General features: G+C 40.9%; 2 protein-coding genes across 17 annotated transcripts in view; one reads left to right on the top strand and one right to left on the bottom strand.

Moving 5' to 3' along the window:
- LOC138918374 (phosphatidylinositol 3,4,5-trisphosphate 3-phosphatase TPTE2-like) overlaps positions 1-9,050 on the top strand; it is a 105,556-nt gene extending 96,506 nt beyond the window's left edge. For all 3 annotated transcript variants that reach the window (XM_070239624.1, XM_070239625.1, XM_070239626.1), the window contains 3 exons: positions 746-851; positions 5,671-5,762; positions 8,482-9,050. In XM_070239624.1, coding sequence (XP_070095725.1) covers positions 746-851; positions 5,671-5,762; positions 8,482-8,673 — 390 coding nt within the window. In that variant the 3' untranslated portion in view covers positions 8,674-9,050. The remainder of the gene's footprint in view (positions 1-745; positions 852-5,670; positions 5,763-8,481) is intronic.
- Positions 1-16,154, bottom strand: part of LOC138918383 (LHFPL tetraspan subfamily member 6 protein-like) — a 334,036-nt gene that overhangs the window by 86,553 nt on the left and 231,329 nt on the right. The gene's annotated exons all lie outside the window — the stretch shown is intronic.

Raw genomic sequence — 16,154 nt, 5'->3', positions numbered from 1 at the left:
TCCCTTGGCTGGCCCTTTCCAATGCAAAGTATGGCAGTTAATTTAACACTTCTCATTGGGTGCAGAAGAGTCCGCAAACTTTTAAGTCCAGTTGATTCAGTACCTGAACTCTTCAGCTTCTTGAAGAAAGATTCAAGGAGAGAGCCCTTGTGAGCAGCCTGCCACAGGAGAAGAACTAGACTAAAAAGGACAGGGCTTCCTTGAAAATAGAATTGGGGAAATGCAAAGTGAAGGAACGAGAGAAGAATATGTATCTACCACTGGCCTAGAGAAGTCTTCCTCTTGAGTTTTCACATCTGCAGTTCTCTCATGCCTAGGAGGCGACTCTCCACCAAACCACAAGCCTTCCTTTAACTCCGTCACAGTCAAGCTTCTACCCTTGGATCGACCTTTTTCACAGTTGCAGTTAGCTGCATCTCACTGTAATGTTGTTGAAACTGCTTTGTTGGTTCTGGTTGGTCAACCTCTCAATCATAGCAGCCTATAAGCAACACCTGGCTCCTTTCTTGTTCCTTCCCCACAGCACTTAGTTCAGTATCTTTTTTTAAGGTAGATATTCAGTCATGAGGCAACATATATAAAAACGCCTATAATGGCATGTATGTAGATTCATATAATGTCATCCAATAAATGTTTCCTTAATTAATTACTCTCCTTAACAAGTTCTATGTATAGAAAAAAAATCAGGAATGCTGACTTTAGACTTTTCATCTCCACTTAAACTGAGGCTTCTGTTGTTTTGCAGAATAGGTATGTTGGATACTTTGCAGCTGTGAAAAATATCTACAATATGAATCTTCCTCCAAGAAGGATACTTATGATAAAAAAAATTATTGTTCATTCAATTCATGGTAAGTGCTTTAGTATAATTGGAAAATTGGGCAGGAAGGCCAGTGTTCTTACTATTCGAGAGAGTTTCCCTTACGGTTATATAAAACAGACAATCCCAACTCACAGTTGCCTTTTTATGTATCCTCACATATGAACCCCTCCCCCTGGAATTTCCTATTGGCCTAGCAGTGCTGTGGTCATATTAGCAACCCTTAGACATCTTCTCCGTTCCTCTCCCATCACCACTTTGGGGGGTCCATCCCCTTCCCTTTTCTCTTGTTCTTATTGCTGCTCTGGTCTCAGCCCAAGTGGACTTTTCAGAGTGGAACCTCTGATGCAGAAGAGAGGAAGGGCCTGTGAGCCCTAGAGACCACTTCTCTCTCATACCCACCTCTAGTTCAGGGATGGTCTTGGCAGCAGCATCTCTACCATTTTCTCACCTACTCCTTTCAGAGACCCTTTGTTTTCTCACCACCCTGGTCTCTCCTTTTGCCCTCACTCCTCCACCTGTAGCCCCCTCACTCTCAGCAGCTCCATCAAGATGTCTTAAATGCCCAAACAGCAAATGAATTTTGTTGCCACAAATTCTTTTTACAAATAACTACCGAATACCTGCTTTGGGCCAGCCCCATGCTAGTGTTTCTCTGCCCTTAAGGAGCCCCTGGGTGGTTAGCAGAGGGGCGGAATGAGTACGAAGATAAAGAGCTGACCACAGTGTTGGGAGCACACAGAGTCTGGGCCCCACCCAGCCTGGGGGTCAGGGAAAGCTTCTTGAGGGGACAGTGCTTAGATCTTCCCTACCTGAATCCACATGAGCCTGGAAAGGGTTGAGAGAAACCTGGGCTGTATGGGGTGTCTTTCAACGCCCCAACTGTTACTGATTATTACCAGGAGTAAAAATCCTTATAAGCTTCAAAAGAATTGATGTTTGCCTGCTTCAAGAATGATGGAGAGAGACTGGGATCCACCACCGCCCAGGGAGGCAGGAAAATTGGTCAGATCGTCCATCTCTGGGACTTGAGAAAGAAAAGAAAGGAAGGAAGGGAGAGGAACTGGCCTCAAGTCCCATGTCTCTATTTCTCCATCACTCACCTCTCTTTCCTGCACAGCTCACCTCCAGGAGGTGGGAAGGCAGGGATGTCTCAGCAGAAAGGGGATAGGGCCTCACTCTCACTGCCAGAGGTGCAGCAGGGGGTGAGGCTTCTGATCCCTAAAGCAACAGCCAGATTGTAGACCATGAGGAGGTGCTGAATGCTGGACCTCTCATGGGTGGAATGGTGCCAGAGCATTGGTATCCACCCAGACAGCCTAGTGTTTTCAGCCTTCTGAAGAGTCACACAAAGTAAGATCTAGATATTTATTTTTTTTAACATTTCATCCAATCATTTACAAATAAAAGAATCTTTAAATAAATATATATAAACTACATAGTTGAAAAGATAGATTACAGTTGTTAAAATATAAAATGCTTTTTTCAAATTATTTACATACCTCCTCCATGCACACACACCCACCCATATCACCATCACCAAGAGGTGGTGGTGAGGAATTTTGGTGGATTACCACAAACAGATTATGTAGGTTTCTGGCTTCTGAAACCAACTTCAACCTAGTAGCATTGTTTCTGTGGGAAATTTTGGTCTAGATTTTCAAGCAAGCATCATGCAGGCAAAGCCTAGAAACACAGCCTGTTCTAGCAGGAGGCTGCCCAGTAGAGGTCAGAAGCGCTTTGCTCCCCTTCCTTCCCACCCTCAGTGGGGCCCTGCACACTAGACTGCAAGGCTGCTTTATTCCACAGAGAGGCAACACAGTTGGCTGTTGGAGCAGTTTCTTCCTCTAAGAAATTTAAACCCAACTATAGACCAACTGGATGGTGTGAGAGCCTGTATGGTACCTGAGTGCACACTCTGCCTCAGTTTCCTCTTTGTTAACAATGGGAATAACAGTATCTATACAAACTTCTGTGAGTATTAAACTATTCAAAACAGGCAAACAGGCATTTAGTCTAATGGAGTTTTTTTTAAAGATCGGCACCTGAGCTGTTGCCAATCTTTTTTTTTTTTTTTCTGCTTTATCTTCCCCAATCCCCCCGGTAGACAGCTATATATCTTCGTTGCACATCCTTCTAGTTGTGGCATGTGGGACGCCGCCTCAACGTGGCCTGACAAGCAGTGCCATGTCCACACCCAGGATCTGAACCAGCGAAACCCTGGGCCACGGCAGCGGAGCGCGCGGACTGAACTGCCCGGCCACGGGGCGGGCTCCTAGTTTAATGGAGTTTTAATGCATTTCTCTAATATGAACAATGAGAATAAGATTAGTTTCTCAAAATCCTAAGCTTAGAAATGTTTTTAATAAGTTCTAGAATTTCATATGTTGTTCCAGTCTGATATTGTATCCTAAGACTGTGACTTCTCTCTTAATATTTTGAATTTTATTTAAACTCTGTGGAGACATTTAGTAAAACCATAAGGTGTAGATGTGGTGAACAGAGGAACTAACCCAAATTTTTAAGTACTGCAGGTGAAAAATGGAGAATTTCATGCATTTGGTTTCCTAATCTCGGGCTAACATAAAATAGAGGATTTTAAAAGTCCAATTTGAGATTCCTCATGAAGACTTCCAGATAGAAAGTTGTGACCTTAGCAGCTGTTCAGTACAATGTGGGTCTAGGCTTGTGGGGCCAACTTAAGAAGGCCTCTATGGGAAGTTAAAATTCTTGCTGCACCATGTAAATCATCAGGCCAAACCTAATGACACCAGCCTTCTTTTGGAATAATAATCTTCCTTTCAGATTGTTTTGATCACAACAGAAAGGGGATGGGAGACTGTCAGGAAAAAGTGTGGAAGACTTTGAAACAGGCAGTATCTTGTCTAGGGTGCCCTTCCGTGGTTCCGCCCACCTCTCATGGTCTTTAAGCTATTCTACAACTCTGTAAGTTGTAGAAAACTGATAATAATGCAAATAAGTTTTGTACATAGAAATGCAAATTAGTTGTGTTCAGTGAAAAGTGATTGTTGACAGTTTTATATCTGTAAATTCATCATTCCTTATTTGCCTATAAATGTGCAGTACTTTGAACCAGCTGTAACATTTTACTGGTTCCTTATTAATTAAGGAGTTAAATAAAATTTTTAATGTGTGTTAAAAAAATGCAAGGTACAGGACAGTACTATGGTATGCAACAATTTCTGTAAGACAAAAGGGGGCAGTAATGTGTATTCATATTTGTGTGTGTGTACACATATAAAATTCTCTGGGAGAATATATATTCATATTTGATTATGTATGCATGAAAAGCAAGAAACTAATAGTAGTGATTATCTCTTTGGGGCTGGAGAACTAAACGGGAAGATGGGTGAGACAGAGACTTTTCACTTCATCTGTTTTACCTTTTATTTTTAAGTCATGTAAGTATACTTCAATTATTTAAAAAATTTTAAAGGTGTGAGAATTAATTTAAGCTTATAAATCAATGCCCTTTTCTTGTCATGTGATAAGCATTTGACTTAGTTTAGTTCTACATTTTACTGATCTCTGGTAGACATCAGTAGGAAGAAGATTTGCAACTGGAATAGGACAGAGGGAGCTGAGGCAAAGAAACCATGATTCCTAATGACAAATCAATAATACAGTATTTGGGGCTGGCCCCGGGGCCGAGTGGTGAACTTCGCATGCTCCGCTGCAGGCAGCCCAGGGTTTCGTTGGTCTGAATCCTGGGCATGGACATGGCACTGCTCATCAAACCACGCTGAGGCGGCGTCCCACGTGCCACAACTAGAAGGACCCACAACAAAGAATATACAACTATGTACCGGGGGGCTTTGGGGAGAAAAAGGAAAAAAATAAAATCTTAAAAAAAAAAAGGCTATAAAAAAAACATGAAAAAAAATAATACGGTATTAGAGAAAGCAACACAAACATAATATAAGATGAACAATCAAGAATGATTAGTATATGGGGGGCCTGGTGGCGCAGCAGTTAAGTGCACATGTTCCGCTTCTTAGCGGCCCAGGGTTCGCCGGTTCGGATCCTGGGTGCGGACATGGCACCGCTTGGCACGCCATGCTGTGGTAGGCGTCCCACATATAAAGTAGAGGAAGATGGGCATGCATGTTAGCTCAGGACCAGCGTTCCTCAGCAAAAAAGAGGAGGACTGGCAGTAGTTAGCTCAGGGCTAATCTTCCTTGGAAAAAAAAAAAAGAATGATTGGTATATGACTCTATTTGAATATTTGTTTTAGTTTTGTACCTTTAGTTCCATGCATATTTAAGTGAAATATGCAGGGTTGAAAGGAAAACAATAAAAATTAATTGGAGGCTTGAGAAACCAGCCCTTTGAGGAAATGCTAAGGGAAGTGGGCCATTGGAATTGAAAAAGGAGCAAGAAACCATCTGTCTGTAAATACATCCTGAGCACCATAGAAATGTTTGGATACAGCTATTCGATATTTTCAGAGACTGCGCTAGGAACTGGACTTAAATTTGTTAAGAAACATCACGATTAGAAGTCTGAAGAAAGAAACACATTAACAAGGAAGGTTGCAAGTCACCTTTTCTATTTTTTTTTTCTTAGAAAGATGAAAAGATGAGATTCTAAGTCTTAGAAGCTGACCTATATGACTTTTTATTTTTCTCCAGCCTTATAATGTCTGCTTTAGGAGACAGATTTGGGCTTAAAGCCTTGTCCTTCAAAGACAAAATCTATGCATGTCCCAAATGTTTCTATATTGACACGTTGTTAGCTGGGATAATCTTTTCTCGTTTTAATCCATAATTTTAATTGGGGAGACATTTTGATCTTTGCTCTAACCAGCCTAACTTTTTAATTTCATTCAGGTGTTGGAAACGGAAATGGACGTGATATGAAAGTACAAATAATAATGCGTAAAAGGATTGTCTTTGTCTGTGCTGCTTCCAAGAACTGTAGGGTAAGAGAAAGCATGTGAACTGAAAATTCTGGTATTTGTCTCAATCTCAATGTCAAATCAGCATCTTGACCTCCCCAGACCAGTGCTCACCACAAAGAGAGGCCAAGTTGCTTTCTGGTTACCATCCGACTGAGTGTCCCTAGTCAGAGCTAAATTAAACTCACTGTTCAAACTAGTTTTTTCAGGGCATTTTCCAGAATATATTTTCAGTTCAGAGTGTTGCATTGTCTTTCATTTTTCCATAAATGTCAAGCAGTTTCCCAGGAATCTACCAGAGTATTTTTTCTTTTTAAAGGAATCCTTTTGGTTTTTTTTTTTTTTTTAAGATTCGCACCTGAATTAATATCTGTTGCCAATCTTATTTGTTTTTTCTTCTTCTTCTCCCCAAAGGCCTCTCCCCCACCCCCTGCCAGTACGTAGGTGTATATTCTAGTTGTAGATCCTTCTGGTTGTGCTTTGTGGGATGCTGCCTCATGGTCCTTTTATTGGATGGCACTGATTGTGAAATTTTAGTGTGCATGAAAATCACCTAGGAGCTTGTAAGATGCAGATTCCTAGGTTGCACCCCAAAAGTATAATTCAGGAAATTTGGAATGGGGCCCAGGAATCTCTAGACTTAGTGATGTCCCAAGTCATTCTAACTCAGATGTCCCATGGAACTGCTCTGTGAGAAACAATGCAAGAGGAATCTCTTTACCCAAAGCAATGGGAGCTGGTAGTCAATGTTTTCTTACATGTTGGAGAAATGCCTAAGACTATGGACCTTTTCTGAAGCAATAAGCAAGCTTCCTTAATGGGTCTAAGAAAAATTAACTTTTAAAATTCTCTCTCAGGCTTTTGTCTCTAGTTCTACTATTACCTCTCCAACAGCACTCCTTTCCCTTCTTTTTGTGCCCCCCTCCCAACTGAGGGCACTCACCGAGGCCTGATCCTTGGCTTTCTGTTCTTCTCTCCACACATACTCTATTATTGGTTCTGTTCATCCATCCCCCTGGCTTAAACTATAATTTTTTTCTTTCATTCACTCAATATATTTATGAGCACCCACTGTGATAGATACTGGAGCTACAACATGGACAGTCTCTGCCCTAACAATTCAAACACATTTGTCAATCCGTATTTATCAAATGAGCTTTTCCTCTGCTTCTGCAAATGACACCAGCATTCTCTCGCTCAGGCCTTCAAATTTGGTATTATCTTTGGTTCTCTCTTTGCCTTGGCCCCCTATATTCAGTTAGTCACCAATTCCCGCTGATTATACCTTTGAAATCTCTCTTCACTCTCTCCCTTCCTTTCTGTTCCCATTGCTACCACCTAGTCTAGGACCTCATTTGCTCACGCCTAGATTTCTACAATCATCTCCTTACCTTTTCTTTCTCCTTATAATGCAGTATATAGGATCCTGCAATATGCATCCTGAAATACTGCTCTCATTGTGAAAAGCTTATAGGTAGAGCAGAAGACAAACTGCGTGCCCATGGTCAAAGCCAGTTACTATATTTGGCTCAGTATTCTTATCTGTAAAATAAAGATTACATCTCAAGTGTTGTGAGGATTAAATTACATAATATAGTTGAAGTTGCTTTGTGAGCTATTAATCACTAAATAAATGTTATATGTGATAATTATCAGGCCACTTTGTCACAAAGGAAATGCCCCACCATATTCTTCAACAACTTCCTTCTTATTTCCCTGGCTCTTCAACTCTCAAGATACAGCCCTATCATACCTGAGCTTATTTCCATCATAACTTGACCTGCAGTCTCCACTCCAAGTAGACTGGGTCCCCTTTGGCCTTTGGAACACAATAATGTCTGATTCATGTTTTTGTTGGTCTTTCCTCCCCCTTCCCCTTTCTGGCCCCATCCCCCACCCCCAGCTGCCTCCTGCCTGAACTGGATTATCTTTTCAATGCTCTTCTTCATTTATACAAGTCCTTCCACGCCCAACTCAATTTCTACCCCCTTAGTGAAGCTTTCTCATTCTATACCTCTGGTTAACCTCCCCTGAAGCACACAACAGCACACTCAGTCTTCATCATACAACTTGACACGTCATTATATGCCATGCTACTATTGTTCCTTATGTGTATAGCTCCCTGAAGCGTCAACTGAGTCTGCACCTTCTTCTGTATTTTTCACAAGGTCTAGTATAGACCTTTCTCACTGTGGTGCCACTATTATACAAGGATGAAGCAATAACAGAAATATTCAGTATAGCTTCAAAGTTGCTCATTCCAGAAACTTGACATATCTTTGGCCACTCCATCCAGCAGTCTGCTAGGAACAAGGCCTATGATCCCATCAGCAATCACAACATTTTGGATAGAACGTGACCAATTATGCATTGCTTTTTGAATGTGAATATCAACTTTAAAATTGAGCTTCTTAGCATGTTCCTAATATATGAAAATTGAGTGACACACATTCAACAGTAAAGTTTACTTGGTAAACCTCTAATAGAAAATTGAATACTTGCTTTTCAACAGTGCCCCACCATAACCCTCAGATATGTTGGCCTTTCAAAAATGTAAACAACAGTATTGCAACTTTATAGAAATAATGATTAACGTGTAGATATACATGTGATTGGGCTATGAGACCAAGAGTACTCAATAAATATAGGAAGCCTCAATAAGTGAACGTGAACTTCGCTGTTCTACTCATTATCTCATTATTAGCTAGGTTTATAGTTCTGAACTCCATGTATTCATTCACAGATACATCATGATGTCAAAACAGACAGAGTGATAATTACTCCAGTTAACTGTCCACCTCTGTATGACGACGTGAAAGTGCAATTTTTCTCTTCCTCCGTGAGTAATCAAGAAACAACCTATGCCATTATTCTTGTCTGGTCTTTGATTCTGGTTTCGGATTTCCTTTGCTACAATTCCCAACAAGGGAGATGATAGGAGATGTCAATCCCTAGCCAGGGAGAGGGAGAAAAGAAAAGCAACAAGTCAGATCTATAATTTTTTTTTAAAAGAAAAGCATATGTAATTTAAAAATTCTCTTGCTCATTTGTTTCTTCTAAATTCTATACAATTTGCATGGATTAACTTTCAAATAAGAAAAAAATACAAAAACCAAGATGTTAAAACAACAAAGGTATGTTTTACTCTATAGCAGTGATCACATTTTTCTTTTGTATCTTTAAAATACATCACTCCCAAAGGGGATGCACTATGATTAGTGTTCGGGTGGTGAACATGATGTAATGTATACAGAATTTGAAATATGATGTACATCCGAAAAAAATAAAAATTAAAAAAATAAAAAAATAACACTAGCTTGTGTCAAACTAAAAAAAAAAAAAATTCATCACTCCCCATAATTTACAAAATACTTTAAAGTGAGGGAGATTTTATTTTCCTCTGAATTGATTTATAATACATTGTAAATGGTAGTTTTAATCTAATATTTACTTTATGAAAAACTGAACGTCTGCCATTGTCATTACTCTGAATATCACGTATATAGTTTATATTGATAGTCATAAAATGTGTGAGTAGGGCCAGCCTGGTGGTGCAGCAGTTAAGTTCGCACGTTCTGCTTCGGCGGCCCGGTGTTCACCGTCGGATTCCGGGTGCGGACATGGCACCGCTCAGCAAGCCCTGCTGTGGCAGCCGTCCCACATATAAAGTAGAGGAAGATGGGCACGGATGTTAGCTCAGGGCCAGTTCCTCAGCAAAAAGAGGAGGATTGGCAGTAGATGTTAGCTCAGAGCTAATCTTCCTCAAAAAAAATGTGTATTATTCTGTATATAACAAATTTCTAAGCCTCAGTCGTTTCATCTTCCTATTAAATCACCAAAGAGAACTGCCAATAAGTAAATATGCTGATCAATTTAAAACTTATTTCCTGTGCCTTCCTTCAGCTGCTGCTTGCTCCCTGTTGGGAGAGAATCTGTTAAGTATTGAAATGGTAAATATGTTGAAGCAGGTGACCTGGATTGTTCCCACAGTGGATGGTTACCCCTTGAATAATGGACCAGTTTGAATTCTCTATCAGTGGTCTCTACACCAAGCAGAAGCACTGGTGTAACGGCATTGACCCAGGGGACATTAGTAATACCTGGCCTTTGTGATTTTCCAGGGCCATGAGATGAAAGCACTTTCAAAAAATTTAGGTATTTTTATCATCATCAATAATGACGGTTAATTATCCAATGCAGCTGCTCCTTGTAGAAATGGACAATATATTTGGGCATAAATAATCATAGATCCTTAGTAGATTCTGTTTAGCACTATCTAAACCAGATTAAAAGACCACTGTCTACATTTATAAATACCTATCACAGAAAAAATAGATTTCCTTGAAATTTTTGGTAGAAACAGCAAAAGAACAGCAGTCTCGGGCCGGCCCAGTGGCGCAGCAGTTAAGTTCGCACGTTCCGCTTGGACGGCCCAGGGTTCACCGGTTCGGATCCCGGGAGCGGACATGGCACCGCTTGACAAGCCATGCTGTGGTAGGGGTCCTGCATATAAAGTAGAGGAAGATGGGCACAGATGTTAGCTCAGGGCCAGTCTTCCTCAGCAAAAAGAGGAGGATTGGTGGCGGATGTTAGCTCAGGGCTGATCTTCCTCAAAAAAAAAAAAAAGAGCCATCTCTTAAAGCCTTCTCCTTTGTGTGTTAAGTGTAATGTTAAAGACTGTAAGTGCTGCATATTTAATGGCTACAATTGTTTGATAAACATGAATAAAGGAAGGAATTTTAATCACTTTGGAATGATTAGTTCTTGGTATCAATTTTACTATGAAAAATAACCTTTTATTTTTAAACCATGTCTTTTTAGAATATTCCTAAGTACTATGACAAATGCCCGTTTTTCTTCTGCTTTCATACATCATTCATGAAAAACAGGTATGGCTATGATATAATCCAGTAGAAATGGCTTCATCTTCAATGTATGTGTAAGGTGAAATGGCAAGTCTTTTGCTGATTACCATAAGCTCAATTTATAGAAACCAAAAAGTCCTCTAGTCACCACTCTTCATTGCCTTACTCATCTTAATCTGAGTATTTAAAAAATATGGTTATTCTTGAGACCCCCTGTTGCATCATCCTCAAGGTCTATACCATAGGACTGCATTATAAGTTAAAATGTATTCTAATCAGATCTCGGGTGTGGTGGTAAATCCCTCCCATGGAAGTTTAATATGAGTCTGCTCAGTACCTCGAATATGGCAGGTCCTCAGTATGTGTTGATTTACTGATGACCGGCCACCAGCAAATTCTCTTCCAAAAGAAGGCATCATCTAGCAAGGCTTCAGCTAGTTTAAAAGCTGATTGACTCATTTATATCAATGGCAGAAGTTATAAGACACAATAAGTACCATAAAGACAGCTAAAAAAAATCATTAATAGTCTCCCATTTAAAATGATTTTCTAATAACTAAATTGGGAAAGCTTTTTTAAAAATTAATTGATTTGAAGATTATTATTCCAAAGAATCTTCTACCATATCTGGAAACTCATTCCTGAGTCTATAAGTTCTTCACTTTAAGGAGTATGTTTTGTGGTGCTGAAAATTTCAGATCATTGGTATCACCATACCATGAAATACAAAAGGAAAGTAATATCCAAAACCTTGTGCAGGTGAGTTTTGAAGAAGTGGTTGTGACTGTACGTGGCATGAATTGATAGTTCTCACTACATGCAAGCCTAGCCTTTCCTTCAACCCTGAACTACATCTAATCACACAAGTCCAGTGAGGCAACACTGAACTGAACATCCAGCCTACACACTTACAACGACACACATTTAACGGGTTCTGATAGACTGAACTTTGGATTTAATGGAAAATTTCTAGCAATTTTTTCCCTAGATGTTTGCAAACAATAAACTTTGATTCCTAACAGGAACAAAGTCCCTCATATAGACATCTGGGCAGAACGTCACTTGATGCTACTCCTGAAAAGTGGTTCTTGCTAAGAACAGTTTTTTCCTTTAAAACACCATAATCATATAGGAGAGGCAACAAATTAGATGACTTTTCTCCTCACTTATGTGTTTCTAAAGATTTAACATTTAAATTTCCATACTACCTAGTAAAGCTGTCTTTATTAGTTACAAGATTCTTAATCAGCTGAAAATGCCAGCTTCATCATTTAAAAGACACTCAGTATTTTATTACTCTGTTTTAATACACATCGAGTCTCTCTGGCTGATTTGTCACATATAGAAACTTATTTTATTAAACCCAGATGTCATTAACTCCATTACAGGCAATGTTAAAAGAATCGACGACATGTTGTTACTGCTGTGTTACTGAGGATTAAGATACTTTGCGTCTCCCTAGAGAAGGTGGGAGGACGGGCTCTGAGAAGGGGCTGAGCCTAACCGTGGCCAGGTCTCTTCTAAAGCTCTAACAAGTGGGCCCGGCTGCATGGCTTTCCTCTTAGCCCAAAATTAAACGTAATGATTTTTTTTCTATTCTAGGCTTTATCTTTCAAGAAGCGAACTGGATAATCCCCATAAACAGAAGACATGGAAAATTTACGGTCCAAAGTTTGCAGTCGAGATATATTTTAAAGCCAGAACTAACGTCTGACTGAGCACAGTGTCCTTTCCAGGATAGAATCACGTCTTTTCAATCCCTACTGCACGTTGACATCTTAAAAACCTGTCTCTTTGACAGTATACTTTTATTTACATATATGTACATGTGTTAAGAAATCTATTAAAAATATAAAAGGTAAAATGTCAGTGGCAGTTTTTTTTCTTCTTTGAAGGAATATACTTCACACATAGTTTTCATCTGTATTGAGATAAATTTGGAACACAGTACACAGGAACACTCGCCAGCCCTGGGGGTTAGTGGTTAAGATTCAGCGTGCTCACCACTGCGGCCTGGGTTCGTTTCCTGGTCAGGGAACCACACCACCCCATCTGTCGGTTGTCATACTGTGGCAGCTGCATGTTGCTGTGATGCTGAAAGCTGTGCCACCAGTTTTTCAAATACCAGCAGGGTCACCCATGGAGGACAGGTTTCAGCAGAGACTCCAGACTAAGACAGACTAGAAAGAAGGGCCTGGCCACCCACTTCCAAAAAAATTGGCCATGAAAACCCTGTGAAGAGCAGCGGAGAATTGTCTGATAGAGCGCTGGAAGGCGAGAGGATGGTACAAAAAGACTGGGCAGGGTTCTGCTCTGCTGTCCACAGGGTCGCTGGGAGTCGAAATTAACTCAACAGCACTAACAGGAACATTAAAAGTTACCACTTTTAAGAACTTTGAAATAAAACTTTCATATCAAAATAATCGAGATATTTTAAAAATGCGATTCTCCCCAATACTGTGGGGTTATTTCATTTACTTATATATTTTTGAACAAGTATGTATTCCCTGCTTTCACATTTGTAATTTCAGGTTTATTAGAAAGGCAATCCCTATTTTCTTCCTCCACTTGATTTACAAACTGTCTGTTAGCAAACATCACATTGGCAGCAAAGACTGTTTCAAACCCCAAGAACCATTCCACAAGCAGTCCCCCACCCCCAACACACACTTCTCTCTTGCCCCAAGCACCGCACGGAGTGACGAGCTTCCTTTAATTCTACAGGCACAGACGTCGGGGAGGCTAACAGAATCTTGGTAAACATGAAGGATAAAGAATCTCAGTAACTTTTGCTTTTGCGTAACATCATAAGTGAAGCCGAAGGAAATATTTGCCTGGAGAAATCTAGATTACTTTACAACCCACCCCTACTCACAACCGACTTCACTCGGGTGACGTGGAACTGCGAGGAAAGGTCACCTTTCTGTCATAAACACACGCTAGCCCTGTGTCCACCGGAAATCATATTCTCATTGGTACTGGGTGCTATTTTATTCTAAGTACCTTCACTGCAACTTTATCTCAGGGCCATAATTGTCCTTGAAAACAGTTCTATTTTGGCTTTATTTAAATTATCCTTGAGTGATTTTCCTTTTATTGGCAAGGCTCTCAACAGTCTAGACCAAGTTGAATTTATCAAGAAGTGAGAGGTAGCAACTGATAAGAACCGGTGCCTCTGCTAAAACAGTACTCATTCCTGAAAACCTTGTGCTCGGCAAAAAGCACACTAAAAAAAAAACAACAAGTTCGTGGGGAAAAAATAGGATTTGGGACAGACCACTCCAACTAAGCAACTTTGTAACCAGCATGCTAACCACTCACCACCCAGGTTGGCAGCTCAGACTATCTGGCAGTTGCCATCATAGGTATCTTTTTTAAAGGGGACCTAGAGCCGTACTTTAGAGAAGGGCTGGTGGTGGCAGAGCGGCACAGATGGGAGTAGAGCTCTGAGCCGCTGGGCATCATGGTGGCACAGAAAGCCGTGCAATCCTGGCAGGCTGCCTGGTTATGGTGCTCTTTTTTCCCCTCAAAATAGCCCACAAAGGGTCCCAGCTACCAGTGCAGCAGCCTAGCTGAAGGCTGTCTGCTTTTCTGACAGAAGTTGTCATTTTACTCCCCTAATCGGGCTCCCCTTGGAGGAAGAGGTCTTGGAGGAACATGCTTTCAAGTTCCTTCCACGTTATGACTACTTTATTCCCTGTATTTGTGTGACAGAAACGTGTTGTGGCAGAATACGTTGTACGGTTTCCTTTAAAATTCCTGGAGCAACAACCCACGGAGGGCAGAGGCGGCGGCGGGCTTAGGGGAATGGGGAAAAACTGCGATCTCACTCTTCAACCGAGCCAGTCACCTTTCTCAATACTGCCAACAACAAGGGAAGGAAAGCGCAGTTTTTAAGAACCTGGCTTTTAGAAATAAAGGGGACTACAGTTGGGGTTTCTCTCCCCTAATCCTCCAAAATGCATCAAGATTTCTGGCAATTCTGAGTCACCACACTCCCCTGCTTTTGCTCACCTAACAAGAACTGGTTTAGGGCCTCCTGGGTATTGCTTTCTTCAAACCCAGTGTGAAGCGTTCTTTGACCAATGCAAGAAACTTCCATCATAATACATTAGAATAATACTGGTTTTCTTAAACAGAATTTACTAATATGAAATAGAATTATCCAAAACTTAATAGCAAGAAGTTTAACTATTTCAAAAAATAGAATGGCATCCTGCCAAATCAGTCCCGTCCCATCCACAGCCTGGTGCAGGGGGAGTGATTCCAGAGAGCCAAGTTTCATACCGCCAGTGTATATAAAAAGTGTGTATTTTGGTCCATTTACCTACAGTGAAATAATTTTACATCAGGAATCTTGCTGACAAAAACCAATGCTTGTTGCAAGAAAACCACCACCTCGGAATATTACTAAACACGCCTCAAACATCACCGTCACTTAGTTCTTTGCATGGATATAAAGTAGTTAAACAAAACAACTCATCATATGCTCAAATATTAGGTAAATAATTTAATGATGATAGAACAATAGAATTTCTTTAAACACAATATTTCAAGTTACTATATTTTTGTCTGGAGTACAAATCTGAAATGGTACCAATTGTACCCAAATACTGAACCATGAATTAAGCAAACAGAATGAAAAAAAAAATTCTCCTGACTTTGGTTTCCATTCCTTACTCCCACTCACTCTTCCTTGCCTCAGACGGCTTCTACTCAAGACACTTAGTTCAATCCTTAAAGGACAACATGAGAGGGTCTGCTGCCGACAGGGCTAACCCCCAGACGACCCACAGGCGCCGGGCAGGGGGACCACAGACTCTGAAGCACTTCACTTCCTGCTGGAAGCCAGTCCCATTTTCTACTTCGCTTCAAGCCAAGACTGCTGAGATGAGGCTCCCCTCAGTAGCTACTGACCATTTAAGTATGGAGAGAAAAGCAAGGTAGAAAAATTATTTACATTCTGCCAACAGGGACAGACACACCTGGTATGGACTACTATTAACATTGTCAGGCTGCCTGCTTTCAGTCTCACAGGCTGCTTAAGAACACTTTTTACTGCGAGAGCCCTTGCAGGTCTTGGAGCGGCACGGAATGAGGTGGCTTGCTTTAGTGGTGACGAGGAGGACTCTCTTACACCAGGTGGCCAAGGAGCAGCTGCCCATCCCCAAGTCTGGGGATCGGATGAACTGGGGTTTTTGTTGTGGTTAGTACACATACATGGCAGAGTTTAACAAAACTACTTTTCCTGTTTCCTTGCTTTATAAAGTCACACCCCACATGGTCACCATTAAAATTCACTGACTGCCAGTACCAAATGTGAAAGGCTCCGAAACTGTAAAAGCAAGGCAAGCAGTATGGATCCTGAGACATGTTAGAATGGGTCAGCCCAGACATTACTCACAGTGGAGTGCAAACACTACACTGTGTCTAGTTCTGTCCGAGATGGGAGGACTCCACCCATGAGCCCCATCACTCAGTCACCAGACAGGGAACGAGGGCTTCTCTTGGCTTTGGCACTCTGCTCCCTGGATGGGTTTCCAATTGGTGC

Source organism: Equus caballus, chromosome 17 (genome assembly GCF_041296265.1).
Source record: "Equus caballus isolate H_3958 breed thoroughbred chromosome 17, TB-T2T, whole genome shotgun sequence".
In the NCBI taxonomy this organism is placed as follows: Eukaryota; Metazoa; Chordata; class Mammalia; order Perissodactyla; family Equidae; genus Equus; species Equus caballus.
The sequence above is the reverse complement of the archived record's forward strand: the minus strand, read 5'-3'. Positions and strand labels throughout refer to the sequence as shown.